Here is a 19,460-nt window from a genome sequence, read left to right as displayed (position 1 = left end):
ACGGTCATACCAGTATAGCAGCCTGGCCCAAAGCATTTACTTCCACCAGACAATCAGTTCTACATATGGTCTTATGTACACAGGGATAGTCAATGACTGAAACCATTGATCACAAGATTGATCATTACCACAACAATGAACAATTGCCCCCTCTGGCAACTAGAGCTGGTACAGTTACAAGCTTTTTTTTTCTTAAACACATTGCAGTGTGTGCAATTAAGGACAATCCATGATTCCCTTTTTAAAATTAGTTTCTCTATATGTTGCTCCACCCACAATTTTTTTTTTAACCTAAAAGTTAATTTATAGACCTCCTGTCGAGTCTGATCCCCTCCCTCTCCAAAACAAATAAAACACACAATGTAGCATGTTACATTTAGCCGATTACAGTCAAATAGAGTGGGTTATATAGTTTGACAAAGCACCAGACAGGAGGTCTATAGAAAGTGACAATTTGGGTGACACAAAATTAAGTGTCATTAATTGTGCAATGGACAGTAAATAGCCATCTAAAATGGAACTCCAGCCATTTGCAGAAGCAAAGTTATCAAAATATAAACTTTTATTTAGAAAATATTAAAATAAATGCAAAGTACAAGTTACACTGATAAAGATGTTCCCAAAAGAGTAAAATCCTCTAAAGTGTGTTTTTTGGTCCAATTTAAAAGTCCTGGGATTCAGCAGCTTTAGGTTCTTGTGATGAGGAGCCTTTAAAGGTTTTCTTTGGTAGAAGCTGGGCATGGATGTTTGGCAAGACACCTCCATCAGCAATAGTGATGCCATCAAATAGCTTAGCCAGTTCCTCATCATTCCTGACTGCCAGCTGAATGTGCCTGGGTAAAATCCTGGATTTCTTGTTGTCTCTGGCAGCATTTCCTGCCAGCTCTAAAACCTCTGCGCAGAGATATTCCAGAGTAGCTGCCATGTAGATAGCAGATCCAGACCCAATCCGCTCGGCATAGTTTCCCTTCCTCAGGAACCTGTGGATACGGCCAACTGGGAACTGGAGACCGGCCTTAGCGGATTTGGAAGTCTTGCCAGCTGCAGGCTTTGTGACCTTTCCACGACCAGACATGTTGAAACACTGGGTAAGAAGAAAAAAAATATTCTAGATTTAGTGAACTTAAAGGGACACTGAACCCAAATTTTTTTCATCATGATTCAGATAGAACATGCAATTTTAAGCAACTTTCTAATTTACTTCTATTTTTTCTTCGTTCTCTTGCTATCTTTATTTACAAAAGGCAACTAAGCTAAGGAGCCAGAAATTTGTTGGTTCAGAACCACAGAGAGCACTTGTTTATTGGTGCTGTCCAATCAGCAAGGACAACCCAGGTTGTTCACCAAAAATGGGCTGGCATCTGAACTTACATTGTTGCTTTTCAAATAAACATACCAAGAGAATGACAGTTTGATAATAGGAGTAAATTAGAAAGTTGCTTAAATTGCATGCTCTATCTGAATCACGAAAGAAAAAATTTGGGTTCAGTGTCCCTTTAAGTGAAGAAATAGTTGCATTTAATGAGTGTCATTAATTTTATGTACTGTTGTGGCTTTTAGTAAATAGTTTAACTACTGTAGGATAAAATGTAACTACTTGCTGATCTCCTGAAGTTAGTCAGACTAAGGTAGTGCAGCAAAAAAGGACCAAATAGATTTGTTTTATGGCATGTTCAGTCTGCATAATGACACAAAAGCGGAGGTCAAGTTTCCACACTATCAATAGAGGGGGGAATTTTTTATCATTCTACTATCAAATATAACAATATAAATCAAATAAAACCATGTACCCTTTTAAAGTAATTATATACCAACCTAGCCCAAGATAATTTAATAGTTGTTACTCACTTGAACTAACCAAGAGCACAGTGCCATATTGGGGTCAATATGGCCCCCACATATCTACAAAAAAAAAAAACTCACCAAAAGCTTATTCTACCTACTATGTCAGTAAGTAGACCCAAGCTAAATCAAGTCTGTACTTGATAGCCTTTACAAGAAAGTTAGCATATTGCCTCCACTATATTGACTGAAAGAGATGTAGGGCTCTGTAAGTTAGTCTGGCAGTGAGGAGTAATGCCCTTGAATTTTCTAAAACCTCATAACATAAAGGTACAACATTCCAAAAATGCATTTTAAATACACAAAGGGAACATGAGATAGTGATACAATTGTATCACTTTAGGCATAAAATAAAACATGTTATTAACTTATGAAACCACAAATAAAATAAATAAATATTAAGACCAGTAATACTTGCCTGACAAACTGCTCACCAAATCAACTATAACATAAACCAGGATACAATGTTACTTACAACCCTTAATCTTTTATAGATTATTGGTCATTGGAATTACAAGCACCTGGTATAGTGTGCACACCCCATGTATCCCATAATAGTATCTTTAAATTAACTCTTTGTGTTCCAAATAGAACTTCTGGCTGTAAGAGTTTCTCAAGGGGACGTGAAGCAGTTTGAAGTTGTTATATAAAAGGACATTAAACACATTTTGCTTTTGTGTAAAAACTGTGCTTTGTCTCATGGTCCCTACAGCGGCCAGAAAGCAAATTCAGCAAATCAAATAGCTAGTTTAGACAACTTATATCCTTTAGGCAACTTTGGTTACAGAATTTTGTTTTGTGCACTCTGTAGGGAGCGTGGGACAAAGGACATATTTTACACAAAACCAAGAGGTGTTTAATGTCCTTTAAAGGGACAGTCTAGGCCAAAATAACTTTCATGATTCAGATAGGGCATGTAATTTTAAACAATTTTCCAATTTACTTTTATCACCAATTTTGCTTTGTTCTCTTGTTATTCTTAGTTGAAAGCTTAACCTAGGAGGTTCATATGCTAATTTCTTAGACCTTGAAGGCCGCCTCTAATCCTTATGCATTTTAACAGTTTTTTCACCACTAGAGGGTGTTAGTTCATGTATTTCATATAGATAACACTGTGCTCGTGCACGTGAAGTTATCTGGGAGCAGGCACTGATTGGCTAAACTGCAAGTCTGTCAAAAGAACTAAAATAAAAGGGGCAGTTTGCAGAGGCTTAGATACAAGATAATCACAGAGGTTAAAAGTATATCCTTATAACTGTGTTGGTTATGCAAAACTGGGGAATGGGTAATAAAGGGATTATCTATCTTTTAAAACAATAAAAATTCTGGTGAAGATAGACTGTCCCTTTAATACAAAAATTAAAAAACAACATTTTTGCAACATACTTTTATTATTTATTAAACCCTCCCCTTACTGTTTTTTAAAGAGACATGAAACCCAAAAATGTTCTTTTGTGATTGACAGAGCATACAAGTTTTAAAAAGTTTTCAATGTACTTATATTTTCACAGTTGCTTCATTCCCATTGTATTCTTTGATGAAGAGATACATAGGTAGGTGTCTGCATCACTACATGGCAATAAATAGTGCTGCCATATAGTGCTCTTCCAAATAGATAACATTCTTGCAAAACTGCTGCCATATAGTGCTCTAGACACGTGCACACTCCTGATATTAAAACAAAAGATTAAAAAAAATTGGGGTTTCATGCCCCTTTAACTCTGAGAACTGGATATGCAAACAACAGATTTAATGAGCCTAACCCTGATACATATCTGTTCCTAACTGGTGTTAGCAATGGGATTAGATTAACTGCTGCAAGCAATGCAAGGTTTAGTAACAAAAGTACAGTGACTAGTCTTATCTGCTCCAATAAGTCCAAACTGGATCCTCCAAACAAGGTAGGTGGTGTGGGGAGTTTGGTTACTGGAAAAAATGCAGCAAACTTGTTAATATATCCAGAAATATTTTACACTTAGCTTGTATATTCATTTCTTGCAACACTTCACAAAAATATTGTAATTATATGTCCCTTTAAAGAGACATTCTAGCCAAAACTGAATTGTAGATTAATATTCACCTTTGAATAGAAGCAGTTTTGCAATATACTTGCATTAACAAAAATGCTTCTGGCAAAAGTTATCACAGATTTAAGAGATAGTTTTTACTGTGTCTGTGCATGTGAAGCATATGTAAATATGCTTTAACCCCTTAAGGACCACAGCACTTTTCCATTTTCTGTCCGTTTGGGACCAGGGCTATTTTTACATTTTTGCTGTGCTTGTGTTTAGCTGCAATTTTCCTTTTACTCATTTACTGTACCCACACATATATATACCATTTTTCTCGCCATTAAATCGACTTTCTAAACATACCATTATTTTCATCATATCTTATAATTTACTATAAAAAAATCAGAAAAAATGGAATAAAACATACTTTTTCTAACTTTGACCCCCAAAATCTGTTACACATCTACAACCACCAAAAAACACCCATGCTAAATAGTTTCAAAATTTTGTCCTGAGTTTTGAAATACCCAATGTTTACATGTTCTTTGCTTTTTTTGCAAGTTATAGGGCAATAAGTACAAGTAGCACTTTGCTATTTCCAAACCACTTTTTTTCAAAAATAGCGCTAGTTACATTGGAACACTGATATCTTTCAGGAATCCCTGAATATCCATTGACATGTATATATTTTTTTTTAGAAGACATCCCAAAGTATTGATCTAGGCCCATTTTGGTATATTTCATGTCACCATTTCACCGCCAAATGCGATCAAATAAAAAAAATTGTTCACTTTTTCACAAATATTTTCACAAACTTTAGGTTTCTCACTGAAATTATTTACAAACAGCTTGTGCAATTATGGCACAAATGGTTGTAAATGCTTCTCTGGGATCCCCTTTGTTCAGAAATAGCAGACATATATGGCTTTGGCGTTGCTTTTTGTTAATTAGAAGGCCGCTAAATGCCACTGCACACCACACGTGTATTATGCCCAGCAGTAAAGGGGTTAATTAGGGAGCATGTAGGGAGCTTGTAGGGTTAATTTTTGCTTTAGTGTAGTGTAGAAGACAACCCCAAGTATTGATATAGGCCCATTCTGGTATATTTCATGCTACCATTTCACCGCCAAATGCGATCAAATAAAAAAACATTTAATTTTTCACAATTTTAGGTTTCTCACTGAAATTATTTACAAACAGCTTGTGCAATTATGGCACAAATGGTTGTAAATGCTTCTCTGGGATCCCCTTTGTTGAAAAATAGCAGAGATATATGGCTTTGGGGTTGCTTTTTGGTAATTAGAAGGCCGCTAAATGCTGCTGCGCACCACAAGTGTATTATGCCCAGTAGTGAAGGGGTTAATTAAGGAGCTTGTAGGGTTAATTTTAGCTTTACTGTAGTGTAGTAGACAACCCAAAGTATTGGTCTAGGCCCATTTTGGTATATTTTATGTCACCATTTCACCGCCAATGCGATCAAATAAAAAAAATCGTTCACTTTTTCACAAATTTTAGGTTTCTTACTGAAATTATTTACAAAGAGCTTGTGTAATTGTGGCACAAATGGTTGTAAATGCTTCTCTGGGATCCCTTTGTTCAGAATAACGGACATATATGGCTTTGGCATTGCTTTTTGGTAATTAGAAGGCCGCTAAATGCCACTGCACACCACACGTGTAATATGCCCAGCAGTAAAGGGGTTAATTAGGGAGCATGTAGGGAGCTTGTAGGGTTAATTTTTGCTTTAGTGTAGTGTAGTAGACAACCCCAAGTATTGATCTAGGCCCATTTTGGTATATTTCATGCCACCATTTCACTGCCAAATGCGATCAAATAAAAAAAAAAACGTTACATTTTCACAATTTTAGGTTCCTCACTGAAATTATTTACAAACAGCTTGTGCAATTATGGCACAAATGGTTGTAAATGCTTCTCTGGGATCCCCTTTCTTCAAAAATAGCAGAAATATATGACTTTGGGGTTGCTTTTTGATAATTAGAAGGCCGCTAAATGCCGCTGTGCACCACACGTGTATTATGCCCAGCAGTGAAGGGGTTAATTAGGGAGCTTGTAGGGTTAATTTTAGCTTTAGTGCAGTGTAGTAGACAACCCAAAATATTGATCTAGGCCCATTTTGGTATATTTCATGCCACCATTTCACCGCCAAATGTGATAAAAAAAAAAATTGTTCACTTTTTCACAAATTTTTGGTTTCTCACTTAAATTATTTACAAACAGCTTGTGCAATTGTGGCACACATGGTTTTAAATGCTTCTCTGGGATCCCCTTTGTTCAGAAATAGTAGACTTATATGGCTTTGGCATTGCTTTTTGGTAATTAGAAGGCCGCTAAATGCCCCTGCGCACCACATTTGTATTATGCCCAGCAGTGAAGGGATTAATTAGGTAGCTTGTAGGGAGCTTGCAGGGTTAATTTTATCTTTAGTGTAGAGATCAGCCTCCCACCTGAGACATCCCACCCCCTGATCCCTCCCAAACAGCTCTTTTCCCTCCCCCACCCCACAATTGTCCCCATCATCTTAAGTACTGGCAGAAAGTCTGCCAGTACTAAAATAAAAGGTTTTTTTTTTGTTGTTTTTTTTTTGTGTTTTTTAAAAAATAACATATTCTGCTGTGTAGGATCCCCCTTAGCCCCCAACCTCCCTGACCCCCCCCCCCAACAGCTCTCTAACCCTCCCCCTCTACCTTATTGTGCGCCATCTTGGGTAGTGGCAGCTGTCTGCTAGTACCCAGTTTGAGATAAAATATGTTTTTTATTTAAATCTATTGAAATATTTTCTGTAGTGCAGCTGTCACTCCCTCAATATACAACCCCCCACCCCCTCCCAGATCCCTTAGATAATAATTCCCACCCTCTCCAGTCCTTTCTCCCACCATATGCAGTACATAAAATGTGCCATAGTGTAGTGTTCCCGCTCCGGTGCACGTGCCTGCCTGCCGCCCCCGGTGACTCCGCCAGCAATCCCACCCCCCTCTGACTTCTTCCTACAACCGATGGCCATCCACCCGCCTCCCTGCATCGGCTCCCACCCACCAACGATCATGGCCATCGATGGCCGATGCAGAAAGGGCCACAGAGTGGCTCTCTCTGCAACGGATGGATAAAATATACTATTGCAGGATGCCTCAATATCTAGGCATCACTGCAATAACATGAAAGCATCTGGAAGCGATCAGGATCGCTTCCACCGCTTTTAAAGACCAATGACGTACGTACAGGGTACGTCCTTGGTCGTTAACTACATTTTTTGTAGGACGTACCATTTACATCGTTGGTCCTTAAGGGGTTAAGCACTAGCAGTTTGAATGGTGTGACTTCTCAGGGAGCAGTTAGTGCCTTATATTGCATTGGCGATAACTCAATTTATATAATATAAGTCACTGCCAGCTCTATGAGTATACACACAGTATAAAATGCAGGTACAAGACACATACTTAGATATGATTCACATGCACATGCATGGTAAAAGCTCACACTGAAAACAGTGATAGCTTTTACCCAAAGTATTTCAATTGTGGCTGTAATGTCCCATACTAGACTACTACATCAAGCCTACATAACGCCCAAAATATACCAGAAATGGGAACCGCAAACAGAGAATATATGCCCCAAATGTCTAAAAGAGAACCCTGATCTGATTCACTTATTATGGCGCTGTCTGAACTTAGTAAAATATTGGAACTCAACTGCATACTGGCTTAAAATACACTGTGGCATGGAGTTTACAATCAATAATGAGATAATAATCTTTCTAAAACTATCCAAGGGGTTAAAAAAAAAGGGCAAATTGTTATGCACAGCTATATTGATAGCCAGGAAACCTGTGTTTAAAACATGGATTTCTAAATACCTACTGTAACACAACTTAAAAACTCTCTTCTACAACAACTAACTATCAAGTTGTATAACTCAGGGCTAGTTTCCATTGAGGTGGTAAATTGTGGAAACTGGTGGTAACTTAAAAAATTTCCATAGATGTTAATGGAGATAAATTATTTTATCACTGGTTTCCACAACTTACCACCTCAATGGAAACGAGCCCTCAGTTGGAGATATGTCACATACAATGCCTAGCTTTATGAATAAGTACAAATACAACTACTATATCCTATAAGGAATACAGAATTTATATTCAATGCTAGACTGAGAGGAGAATGATTATTGAATTTTGACCAGTGAAGCTTAAAAACCGATGTAGATAGCCTCCAGATAAGATCTTCAATGTCTTTAGGACTTACACTAAATAGAGGATATAAATCTCAATTAACTCAAGAAAATCACAACTACATGATACAAAATTGTTATACCACATTGTTATGTTGTTTGTTTTTGTTGTTTCATTTTATTTGTATGTTTATTAAGTTAAAAGTAAATCTCAGAGGACATTATTATTCATAAAAAAAATCGGAGAGATTATTGGACAATTTTCCATTAAGTCGGACACTATAACCTGCAAGAGACATTATTATGTTCTGTAGGTGATTGTCCGGATGAATCTGATTGTATCCAATGTTTCATTCATGCTTGTTAATGGTAGTGAAAGGCATATTTGTGCATGTAACGTCTTAAGGGTTATGCTGCCTGACTGAAATGTAAAGCTGTGCAGTGTGTGAGTTTGCAACAATTGTTGCAATATGTGGGGTGGGGACTCTTACCTGTTATAAAAGTGCATGGATGCTGGAATACTTCCTCTTTCTTGTCTGCAACTGCTGGAGAAAGGTTTTTTCTGTTTTTGCTGGCAAAATGGTGCGGCCTAGGCGTCAGTCTGTTCCTCCAAAGCGGATGAGGGAGTCTTCGCCAGTGACACGGTGAGTATCTGTGAGGGGGAGAGGTGGCAGTTTGGTTAGTGAGGTAGTAGGCCCTAGCCCTTCTCAAGGGGTGGGCCTCACCCCTTCCCGGGACTCTGGGGAGCCCTCGGGAGTGTCTTCCTCCCCTTCCCTTTTCCCGGGGTCCCAGGGGGAAGATTTGGAGGATTCGGGGTTGGGTTCAGGGGGAGGCGGGGGGGTGGAAAATTCTCCGGTTGGCTCGATCGGCCTCCCGGAGGTGTTTAGGGCCCGGCAGCTTGAGTCGGGCGGGGGGCCGGGTGTGGGGCGGGTAGGCCTGGATCAGGGGCGCGTGGCGCAGGGCCGTGGGTCAGTGAGCGGGCCAGAGGGCCTAGTTGCGCAGGGCGTGGGTGTCGGCCTGACTTCAAGCGGGAGGCCTTTGGGCCTACCCCGCGTGTTGCAGGGTGAGCAAGAGGGCCTAACTTTAGGCGGCGGGCCTTCGGGCCTATACCGCATGGTTGCGCCTGGTGGCCCAGTGGGTTCCCCCCCCTACCCCGGTGGCTTCCGGTGGCGGACACTACGGCCTGCAGGGTGCCCCCTCAGTCAGTGGTGGCCCCGGTGGGTCTGCGGCCCCTCTTTGGGACGGGTACTTACCTAACTTACCTGTCCCAGAGGCGGCACGGGCGGCGGTCGTGGCCTTAATCCAGCCCTTTCGGCGGGAGCAGGTCCGGGCGTTGCGGCGGGTATGGAGCAGTCCGGCATCGTCCACGGTGGTCCGGCGGGGGTTCCGGCGGTCGGCGGCGTGGTCCAGGCTGGAGCGGCGGGCGGGGCTTCTTCCCTCGGTGGATGCCTTCGGTCGGTGGTAGGCGCGAGTGACGTCACTTCCGGTAGTCGCGCTAGTGACGTCACTTCCGGGCGCCGCGCGTGCGACAGCATTTCCGGTTTCGGGCGGGGCGGAGTCAGGTCGACGGATGGAGGCGCGGAAGGTGAGTCGGGAGCCCGGGGATCCGGGAGGGGCAGCACCGGACAGGCCGCGGCGGTGAGGGGGCATGTGGGGTCAGGCACTTGGCAATTGGAGACACTTGTGGGGGGCGCATGGTAGGCATATGGGTGCTGGCATTAGCGGGCCCGAGCCGCGGGCTGGGACATCCATGGGCCTTGGGGTTTTTGGCACTGGGGGACCTGTTGGTGCGGGGCACCGGGGCGGGGAGGGCCTGGCAGATATGGCAATGCCGAGTGTGAGTGGAAGTGGTGGGCCGGAGTTTGGCCCCGTTGTGGGCAGTAACCAGGTGGTTGGTGGGTCGCATGTTGGGCATGAGCCTCTGGGGAGAGGACAACAGGATGTGATGGGGGAAATTTTCAGGCTGGCCTCGATATTGGCCCAAGGGGCGCACGCTGGTCCATCTAGGATGGGGGGGGCAGCAGCATACAGTTCAGGTCAGCGCTGGGGGGGTGGATCCCGGTCATGTGGGAGTTGTGGGCAGAGGGAGGGCGGGTGGACACGGGCCTGTGGTGGGAAGCGCAGGGGCTGGTGGAGCAGGGCAGTTGGGAGCCGGGGCCCAGGTGGGGGGCCTGCAAAGTAGTTCTGTAGTGGGTGGGGGTGGTGCCCGTTCCTTGATCCCTGGTGCTCCCGATTCTGTTTTGTCTCCGCAGGTTAGCGGGGATGCTGTGGTGGCAGTTTGCCAGGATGCTAGGCGAGAAGTGTCTCAGAGGACTGGTCCAGGCCAGGAGGCTTTTCCCTCGGCGGCGGCAGGAGCAGGTGAGATTGCATTGTGTGGGGTGCTGGGGGAGGGTGCGGGTGGGTCATCTAGTGACACTGGCTCTGAGAGTGACGACTCCTTAGGGCCAGTGTCTAAACCTCAAAAACGGGTATTGAAATATCTTCGCAGGTTGGTAGCTGGGCAACAGAGACAGGAGTCGAGGCTAGCTCTGGGTGGGGGAGCGCAGATGGGGGGCTCAGGGGGTGTTGTTCAGCAGGTAGGGCCAGGGGCTGTGAGCTTGGCGGTGGCAGACAGGAAAGTGGCGCTGCAGGGAGATGCCTACCCCTGCAGCGTGCACTCATTGCATTCTCACCTTAAAGCTAAGACGATCAAAAAAATTAGAGATGGCAAATATGTGCACATTTTCGATTTGTCGCTGGAGGCCCATAAGGCCAAGGAGAGGAGCGAGGACGGCTCAGGTCCAAAAAAGGTCAAGAGACCGGAGACAATGGACGAGTGGCGCACGTGTTTTAGAGTTTTGGCTTCTTGCCTAGTGGAGGCGAAGCCTGAGCTGCGGGTTGACGTGTTAAAATACATGGAAACTATCGAGTTCGTATATAAGACGTATAAGGACGGGGTGTGGCGGTCTTATGACGCGGATTATAGGCGTAAGATGGTAGGGAACCCTTTGCTGACCTTTGGCACCACGGATGTGCATTTATGGCAGCGTCTGGGTGCGGAGCGCTCTCCCTCCCCCCCTTCAGGCGCAAGGGCCGGGGGGGAGTAGGCAGATGGGGGGAGTCAAAAGGAAAGGGCGGGAGTGTTGGAGGTTTAACGACGGGAAGTGTGACCGGGGAGCGAACTGCTCCTTTCGACACTCCTGCATATACTGCGGAGCTAGTCATCCAGGGACCGAATGTGCTAGACGAAAAGAGACGGGGGGCCGCGGAGCCGGCAGAGGGGCTGCTGGGGCAAAGGGCACCAACGCCGTTGAGGGTGGCCGCCCTTGAGCCATGGCTCAGGGCGTACCCGGACAGGAGGGCAGGGGATCTCCTCCTGGCCGGATTGCGGGAGGGTTTCCTCATTCCAGTGGTAGGTCCGGTAGTTGGGGCGCGTCAGAAGCGGAACCTCAAGTCAGCGTATGACTACCCTGACGTAGTGAGGGATAAACTGGGCAAAGAACTGAGTTTAGGTCGCATGGTGGGCCCCTTTCGGGAGCCACCCATGGAGGGTTTGGTGGTTTCCCCACTTGGGGTTGTGCCGAAGAAGGAAGCGGGGAAATTCCGGTTGATTCAGCATTTGTCATACCCGAAAGGTAATTCGGTCAATGACGCAATCAACCCAGAGGTTAGCTCAGTTTTTTATCAGTCGTTTGACCAAGCAATGGTTTTGGTGCAACAGGCTGGTGTTGGGGCACTCTTGGCAAAGCTTGACATTGAGTCGGCCTTCCGCTTGTTGCCTATTCATCCGGCATCCTTTCGGTTGATGGGGTGCTGGTTTGAGGGTGCTTACTATGTGGATCGTTGTCTCCCAATGGGTTGCTCGGTCTCATGCGCCTTTTTCGAGATGTTCAGCACATTCTTGCACTGGGCGGTGTTTTCAGAAGCGCGGGGTGGGCGGATAGCCCATTACTTGGACGATTTTCTGCTGATAGGTAGAGCTGGGTCGCTCGAGTGTGAGCGGCTCATGTCGGTGATGAGAACACTATTTGGGCAATTTGGGGTCCCATTGGCAGAGGACAAGACCCAGGGGCCATGCACTTGCCTGACGTTTCTGGGTATCGAGATAGATACTTTAGAAAGGCAGTGCAGGTTGCCAAACGATAAGGTGGTGCAAATGCTGGCCGCGGTTTCTTCGGCCGCGGCGGCGGACCGGCTAGCGATAAAGGAGTTGCAGTCTTTACTGGGCTTGCTCAATTTCGCATGCAAAGTTATCCCGATGGGCAGAGTATTCAACAGGAGGTTGGAGGGCCCTCTAAAAGGGGATAGCGGGAGCCGCAAGTCATGTGCGGTGTCTCCGGATATGAAGGAGGACTTGAGAATCTGGGAATTGTTCCTGAAGGATTTCAATGGGGTCCTGTTATGGAGGCAAGTGAGGACCTCTAGCCAAGCTTTGCATCTGTTCACGGATGCGGCGGGGGCAAAGGGTTATGGGGCTTACTTCAACGGCGCCTGGAGTGCCGGGGAGTGGCCTGTGGCCTGGACGGAGAGGGGTTGGACTAGGAACCTTACTCTCCCGGAATTGTTCCCTATTGTCGTAGCCATTGAGTTATGGGGGCGACAATTAGCAAACCAGAATGTAATATTCTGGTGCGATAATTTGAGCGTCGTGTTTGCTATCAACAATCTTTCAGCCTCTTCCCCTATTGTGGTGCGTTACCTTCGGTGGGTGGTGCTGCGGTGCTTGCAGCACAACATCGACTTTATGGCGTGGCATGTGCCGGGGGTCGATAATGTATTGGCGGACGCGTTGTCGCGAGGCCAATGGGAGGCATTCAGAAAGCTGGCACCAAGGGCAGCAGAGGTTGGTACTCCTTGTCCTTCCTTTCTTTGGCAGGTGGCGGAAGGGGGGACGTATTGACTTCAATGGTTCAGGCGTCGCTGGCACCTGCTACCTGGAAGGCCTACGGCAAGTACTGGGCCGAATGGGAAGTTTTCCTCAAGGGTAAGGGCGTTCCGGTGGAATCCGGATCGCCAGCTTTGTTGCTTGAGTGGATGGTGTGTTTGAAGGAAAGTGGCTGTAGAAAAGGATCCATGCAAGGAAGGCTAGCTGCCTTATCCTTTTTCGCTAAATGGAAGGGTATCCAGGATGGGACGAATGCGTTTCTGGTTAGGCAGGTAATGAAAGGCTGGGGCAGGATAGAGGCTAAGTCGGCAGATCGGCGAGAGCCCATTACAATTCAGCGGCTGGGGGCCTTATTGGCAGCGCTGCCGGAAGTGTGCGCGGATGAGTATGAGGTTGCTTTGTTTAGGGCGGCGTTTGCGGTTGCTTTCTTTGGGGCCCTGAGAGTAGGCGAGATAGTTAGTCCAACCAGGTCGGCGGTAGGTTGCGGTATCCAAGCGCAGCATGTCAGGTTTGACTTGAAAGCGCTATTGTTATTTATCCCTAGATCGAAGACGGATCAAGACAGGAAAGGTGTATGGTTGTCCATGCAGCAGCAGGACTTTGTGGGGTGTTGCCCCGTCCGGCTCGCTTCTGAATTTTCGGCGAACAGGCCAGGGAGTTCAAGGCAGTTTTTTATTCATGCGGATGGGTCTAACCTGTCCAGATTCCAGTTTCGGAGGGTGTTGGAGGAAGCCGCTAAGAGGGTCGGCTTGGACCCTGGGCTCATCGCTCCCCACTCCTTTCGCATTGGAGCAGCCACCAGCGCGGCTGCGGCTGGGGCGTCAGAGCGGGAAATTAAGAAACTGGGAAGGTGGAGTTCCAAACGGTATAGGACATACATTAGACCCCTTCAGAGTAAAGTGTAGATAGTGAAAAAGGGGAGGGGTGGGTATTAAAAAATGGGCGGGGACTTAGTAATGAAAATTTTTGTTGATTTTAGGTGTAAGAGCCCCTCCGTGTAGAGCGTGGATAGTCGGCCACTCGTACGTTCACTGGGCGGCCATTCACGCTTTGAAGCGCCCGGGCGGCCAGCAGCTGGGATTTCGTCCAGATGCGGTTTCCATTAGATGGCTGAGAAAAAGGGGAATGTTGTGGAGTGATTTGCCAGGTCGCCTGGAGGAGGCCTTCCTTCGTTGGGGACGGCCTTCGTTAATAGTGTTGCATCTGGGTGGAAATGATGTGGGGAGTTTGCCTGTGCTGGAGTTGGTGAACATCATTCAATCAGATGTACGTTGGTTGAAAGTGCGTTTCCCAGGGGTACGAGTGGCTTGGTCAAATGTGATTGCGCGCTTGCAGTGGCGGCATGTGAGAGTGCACCGTTCAGCCTACCATATTCGGAAGAAGTTGAACAGAGATGTGGGGAGGTTGATCGTGGAGGAAGGTGGCTTTGTGATCAGGCATGATAACATCTTGGGGGACTGCAAGCGGCTGTACAGGCCGGACGGGGTTCATTTAACTGAAGAAGGGTTAGAGCTATTTTTGGCTAACCTAGCTGGCGCGTTGAGGCGGCATGTCAGTTAGCTATCCCTAGGTGTGGCGGCAAGAGCTCCATTATGGGAGGCAGGTGTGGTATCTCTTGTGGCGGGGTCCCGGCCAAATAATTTTTATGGTTTCCGCGAGGGTGTGGTCGAGCTAATGGGAGGGGCATGATGTTGCAAGTCGCAGCTTGTAACGCCTCTCCCCGCGGGCCTGCTGACCTAGAAACCCCTTGTGGATGATGCCAGCCTCTGAAGGGCAATGCTCAGCAGGAGCATTGCAACAACCAATCCGGGCCGGTGACCTCACTACGCTGGTTGTATATATATATATACTAAATTATGGATAGGCTTAGAATATAGTTTAGCCTCAGATGCCGCCACCCATAGATAAGCCTTAAGCTTCCCAAGTTAATAAGTTTAGAGTTTGCCTGGTTAGGTTTTAATAAACGCGACCTTGCTTCACGGTCTTATACCTCCAAATATGTGTCTGTGTCTTTATTGGGTAAGGTGGGAATGAAGTCATGGCGATTTGACCCTTATGGCACTGAGATAATAAATACACAATTTAAAAACAACAACATATAAATAGATAGATAAGATAAAGAGGTCTCCTATTTGCTCTATGCTCAGCCCATAAACAGTTGATTGAAGCATCAATCAGCAATAACCAGGGCCATACTGGTTAGAGAGAGTGTTTGTGTGTGTGTGCTGGGAGCACTTGCCAAGCCCTGGACAGCAGCACACATCAAACAAACATTTACAATAACAACATTTTACTTAGGTCAGCAGCCCCCTTGTTCCTCTTATCTTTGATCATTGCTTTCTACCTGCATTAAACTGTGCAGTGCTCTGCCTTAATTGAGGCTCTGCCAGCACCACTCTCGGGCAGAGAAAAGGGGAGGAGAGAGAAAAAAAATTGCAAATGTTAAAATTTGCTCATCACCTCTAGGAGCAAAGGGGGTTAAAAACACTGTGTCCTGCAGTGAGCTACAGAGATGGAGACTGGGAATACTTGCCGAAGCTCCTCTTACCTTAGATCATTGTTTCCTGCCTAACTAAACTGTGCAGTGCTCTGCCTTAATTGAGGTGCTGCCAGCACTGCTCTCAGGCAGAGAGAAGGGGAGGAGAGGAGACTGCACCTGAGAGTAAATGCAGTGCTGTCTGAGAAGGTGCTCTGAAAAATCCATCATAGGAGTAAAACAGTGGGCAGATCTACTGTACCCCCAATAATTATCTATACCTCCAAAATCCAAAGGATTCTTATTCCCCTAGGCAAGGGTCTATATTGCTGGAGCTGTCTCAACACCCCATTAATTTAAGACTGTCCCAGCCATGGCTGCTGCAGCCCACCAAGAAATCTAACAGTGTTCCAGCAGTCGAGCCCTGGCAAAAACTGCTATTTCATATACAAAAATAAACATAAACAGGCATTTCTAATACATTTTAAACTCAGCAACTACTATAACAAGTCATTGGGAACACATTAAGTGGAAACCAGGTTTACAATACAATGTCCTTTAAAGGGACATGAAACCCAAAAATTTTCTTTTATGATTTAGGGAGAACATATCATTTTAAACAACTTTCCTGATTACTTCTATTATCACATTTGCTTAATTCTCTTTGTATCATTTGTTGAAGGAGCAGCAATACACTACTGGTTTCTAAATGAACACATGGGTAAGCCAATGACAATCAGTATTTATATGCAGCTACCAATCAGCAGCTAGAACTTATCGGCTAGATTACGAGTTTTGCGTTCTGCGTGAAAAAGCCTCCTAATGCTGCTTTTTCCCTACCGCTGGTATCACGAGTTTACGTAACGCCAAATATCCATCTCCGCTCAAATCATTAACGTAAACCCAGACCCAGTAGTTAATCATATACCACTAACAAAACATCCCCGAATCACTTCAAAAACATTACACAAAGTACACTTACACTCATTCAAACACTACACAATATTTATTTATGAGATTTTTCATTTTCATGTCAAAATAGAACGGATCAAAGTTACAAGATCTCGGGTGTTTGAAAAAAAAGCCATACAAATCCATTTTCCATTGACTTACATAGACAGACGGGAACATACACTCATATGGCTACATCTAACTACATATATTATCACATACATACACAAATCGATACATACAAACAATATATAGAACATTACCTACACAAATTTCTATTTTTTATTAGGATATAAACACGATTTAGCTATTTTTTCACACAAGAACATGGCGACACTCACTTTACGCTCAAAACAAGTGTTGGATTTTATTTCTCACCACATTTTTCTCCTCCATTGACTTCTATGGGGAAGACGTGCTCATGCACGCGACAGGCAGATTTACCTAATGCACGTAAAATGCGTAGACTTGAAAACTCGTAATACCAGTGTTACAATTGTGGAACTAACTCATTCTTTCTTGCGTTAGTCCCGCTATGACAAATAGATCAAGAAATTACTATTTCCCTATGGAGTTATGGCTTTTACTTGTGTGAAATACACTACAACATCAAATTGTTATATAAATTTACATTACATCAACTACAAATCACCATCACCAATACAAAATCGGTTATATTATTTAATATTTTAACGGACAGAAAAATAATTTTTACATTTCATTATTCACAAACAGTAGACAATTGTAAACACGTCTCATTTACCTCTATTATAACATTTCATTTATTTAATTCATATGCTTGCATGAACAGCATATGTACATAGGCTCAACACATGATCATTAATGGATGCACATACATTACTTTTATCATTCACTCATACATGTGCATTGATCTTCTCGGGGGGAAAAACACATATAAACAATTAACACATTTACATCATACAACTACATTGGAAGGTTGCTTAAAGGGACATGAAACCCAAAATTTTGCTTTCATAATTCAGATAGAGAATACAATTTTAAACAACATTCCAATTTACTTCCATTATCTAATTTACTTGATTCTTTAGATATCCTTTGTTGAAGAAATAGCATTGCACATGGGTGAGCCAATCACACGAGGCATCTATGTGAAGCCACCAGTCAGCAGCTACTGAGCCTATTTAGATATGCTTTCAACAAAGAATACCAAGATAATGAAGCAAATTAGATAATATAAGTAAATTGGAAAGATGAATAAAATTGCATGCACTTTCTAAATCATGGAGAAAAAAATCTGGGTTTCATGTCCCTTTAACATTAGATTCTCTCAAAGATTAATGAAACATAAAATATGGATTTAGTGTACCTTTAACATTACGATTCACTCATAATATACCATTAGGAATTACGTACAATAAGAACTTATCATTAGAACAGATTACAGCTGTCACTATACCCAATACAAACGTATATGTACATAACACGCATCACACAACAGCAAAGCACACATTTATCTTTTTAATAAGCACACAAGAAGAATGTTTTAAAATACAACAGAATGAAGATTTGCAAACTAGACAGGAAGGTTACTAATATGATGACGTCATTATAAGCTTCAACCATACAGATTACAGTTTTAGGACTGTACCACCCCTTTCAGAAGTTTATCACTCAATACTACAATACTACATATGCGTAAACGAGTTTGGAAGATCTTCATTATTATTGCAATTTTAATGGGATGTGTACAATATTGACATCTCGCAAATCACTTATATATAGAATATTACAGATGTCAGCTGTTACTTTATCGTTTGGAAACAATATTGCAGCAACATTGATCGATCAGATTCTATGCCATGTCTATGCACACATTATACACAAGTATGCACTTTCATGTTAGCGTGGACGTGTGCTTTTTACTATAAGATCGCGTTTAATAAGTATTTATTACGCATATGAACAAACATTACAGAGCTGCACTGTATGTTATATTTTACACTTCCACATTGCGATTCATTGGGGGAAAACAACATTTAAGCAAACACCTAAAAAAAACGCCCACTTAGAAAGCATTCGCACCACTCACATACAATCAAGTGTATACAATCAGCAATCATTACGAACACGCTACCATTGGACTAATTGCACTATAAATCCCCCAAACAACATGGCCAAAGCGTCCCTTGTGATCGACATTGTATCAAATCGCTTTTGTGTTTTTGCATATCTTGTTACTTCTTGTGTGTTTGCTCTGCTGTTTGGCTTTGTGCTGCATAGCTTGGCAAATATGGATGATCCGCAGTTAGTTGCTGCTGATGCTATTGCACGGGTAGTGTTCAATAGAATCAGGTGGGCCCTGCGTCTCCACGAGAGATGTAGGGCTCGTCTAGTTAGAGGTCCTCCTGTTCACAGGGTGAGGCCCACCTTGGATAACATGAGCGACTTTGAGGTTTATGACAAGTATAGGCTCAATCGTGAACAGCTCATTAGCCTTTACGATGTTCTTAAACCTCATATGGAGCCACGTAGATGTATGCGGACTGCAATCCCTTGTATGACCAAGATGCTAAGTTGCATACACGTCCTGGCCTCCGGGAGTTTTCAATCTGGAGAGGGGTACATGCATGGGCTGGCTCAGGGTACCTTCTCTGTGGTTTTTGACAACTTTCTGGACGCCATGGTACGAGTCAGTAAGCGTTTCATAGGATTCCCTCAAAATGATGGTGATTGGAGGCGCCTGAAGAGGGAATTCTTTGAAATAGCTCGAATGCCCAATGTCTTGGGAGCAATAGATTGCACCCACATTGCACTGCGAGCTCCGGCTGATGACTTGCCCTTCTGAAATCGCAAACACTTCCATAGTCTGAACGTGCAGTTTGTTTGTGACGCACGGATGCGGATTATGAACGTGTGTGCGAATTTCAGCAGGGCTTGTCATGATGCCCGCATCCTCAGACAGTCGTCCCTGTGGCGGCAGTTTGAGGGCAGACAGTTTCCCCCTTGGTGGCTCGTTGGTGAGTACTTGTGCACAACATGGTTAATTAGTTAGACAATTGCCAATGTAGTCTTCAAAAACAGTTGTGTTTGTGTAATGGGCAGCTCTGGGATGCAATTTAACCATTTCTTTCTCTTTTAGTAAATGTCT

General features: G+C 44.1%; 1 protein-coding gene across 1 annotated transcript; it reads right to left on the bottom strand.

The window, feature by feature from the left end:
- Positions 1-661: 661 nt before the first annotated feature.
- Positions 662-1,075, bottom strand: LOC128651551 (histone H2A, sperm-like). The gene has a single exon (XM_053704572.1). It carries the CDS (start codon positions 1,073-1,075, stop codon positions 662-664), a length of 414 nt encoding a protein of 137 aa, XP_053560547.1.
- Between the last annotated feature and the right edge of the window lie 18,385 nt (positions 1,076-19,460).

This window comes from Bombina bombina, chromosome 3, assembly GCF_027579735.1.
Source record: "Bombina bombina isolate aBomBom1 chromosome 3, aBomBom1.pri, whole genome shotgun sequence".
NCBI classification, from domain to species: domain Eukaryota; kingdom Metazoa; phylum Chordata; class Amphibia; order Anura; family Bombinatoridae; genus Bombina; species Bombina bombina.
This window is presented reverse-complemented; position numbering and strand designations above follow the sequence as displayed.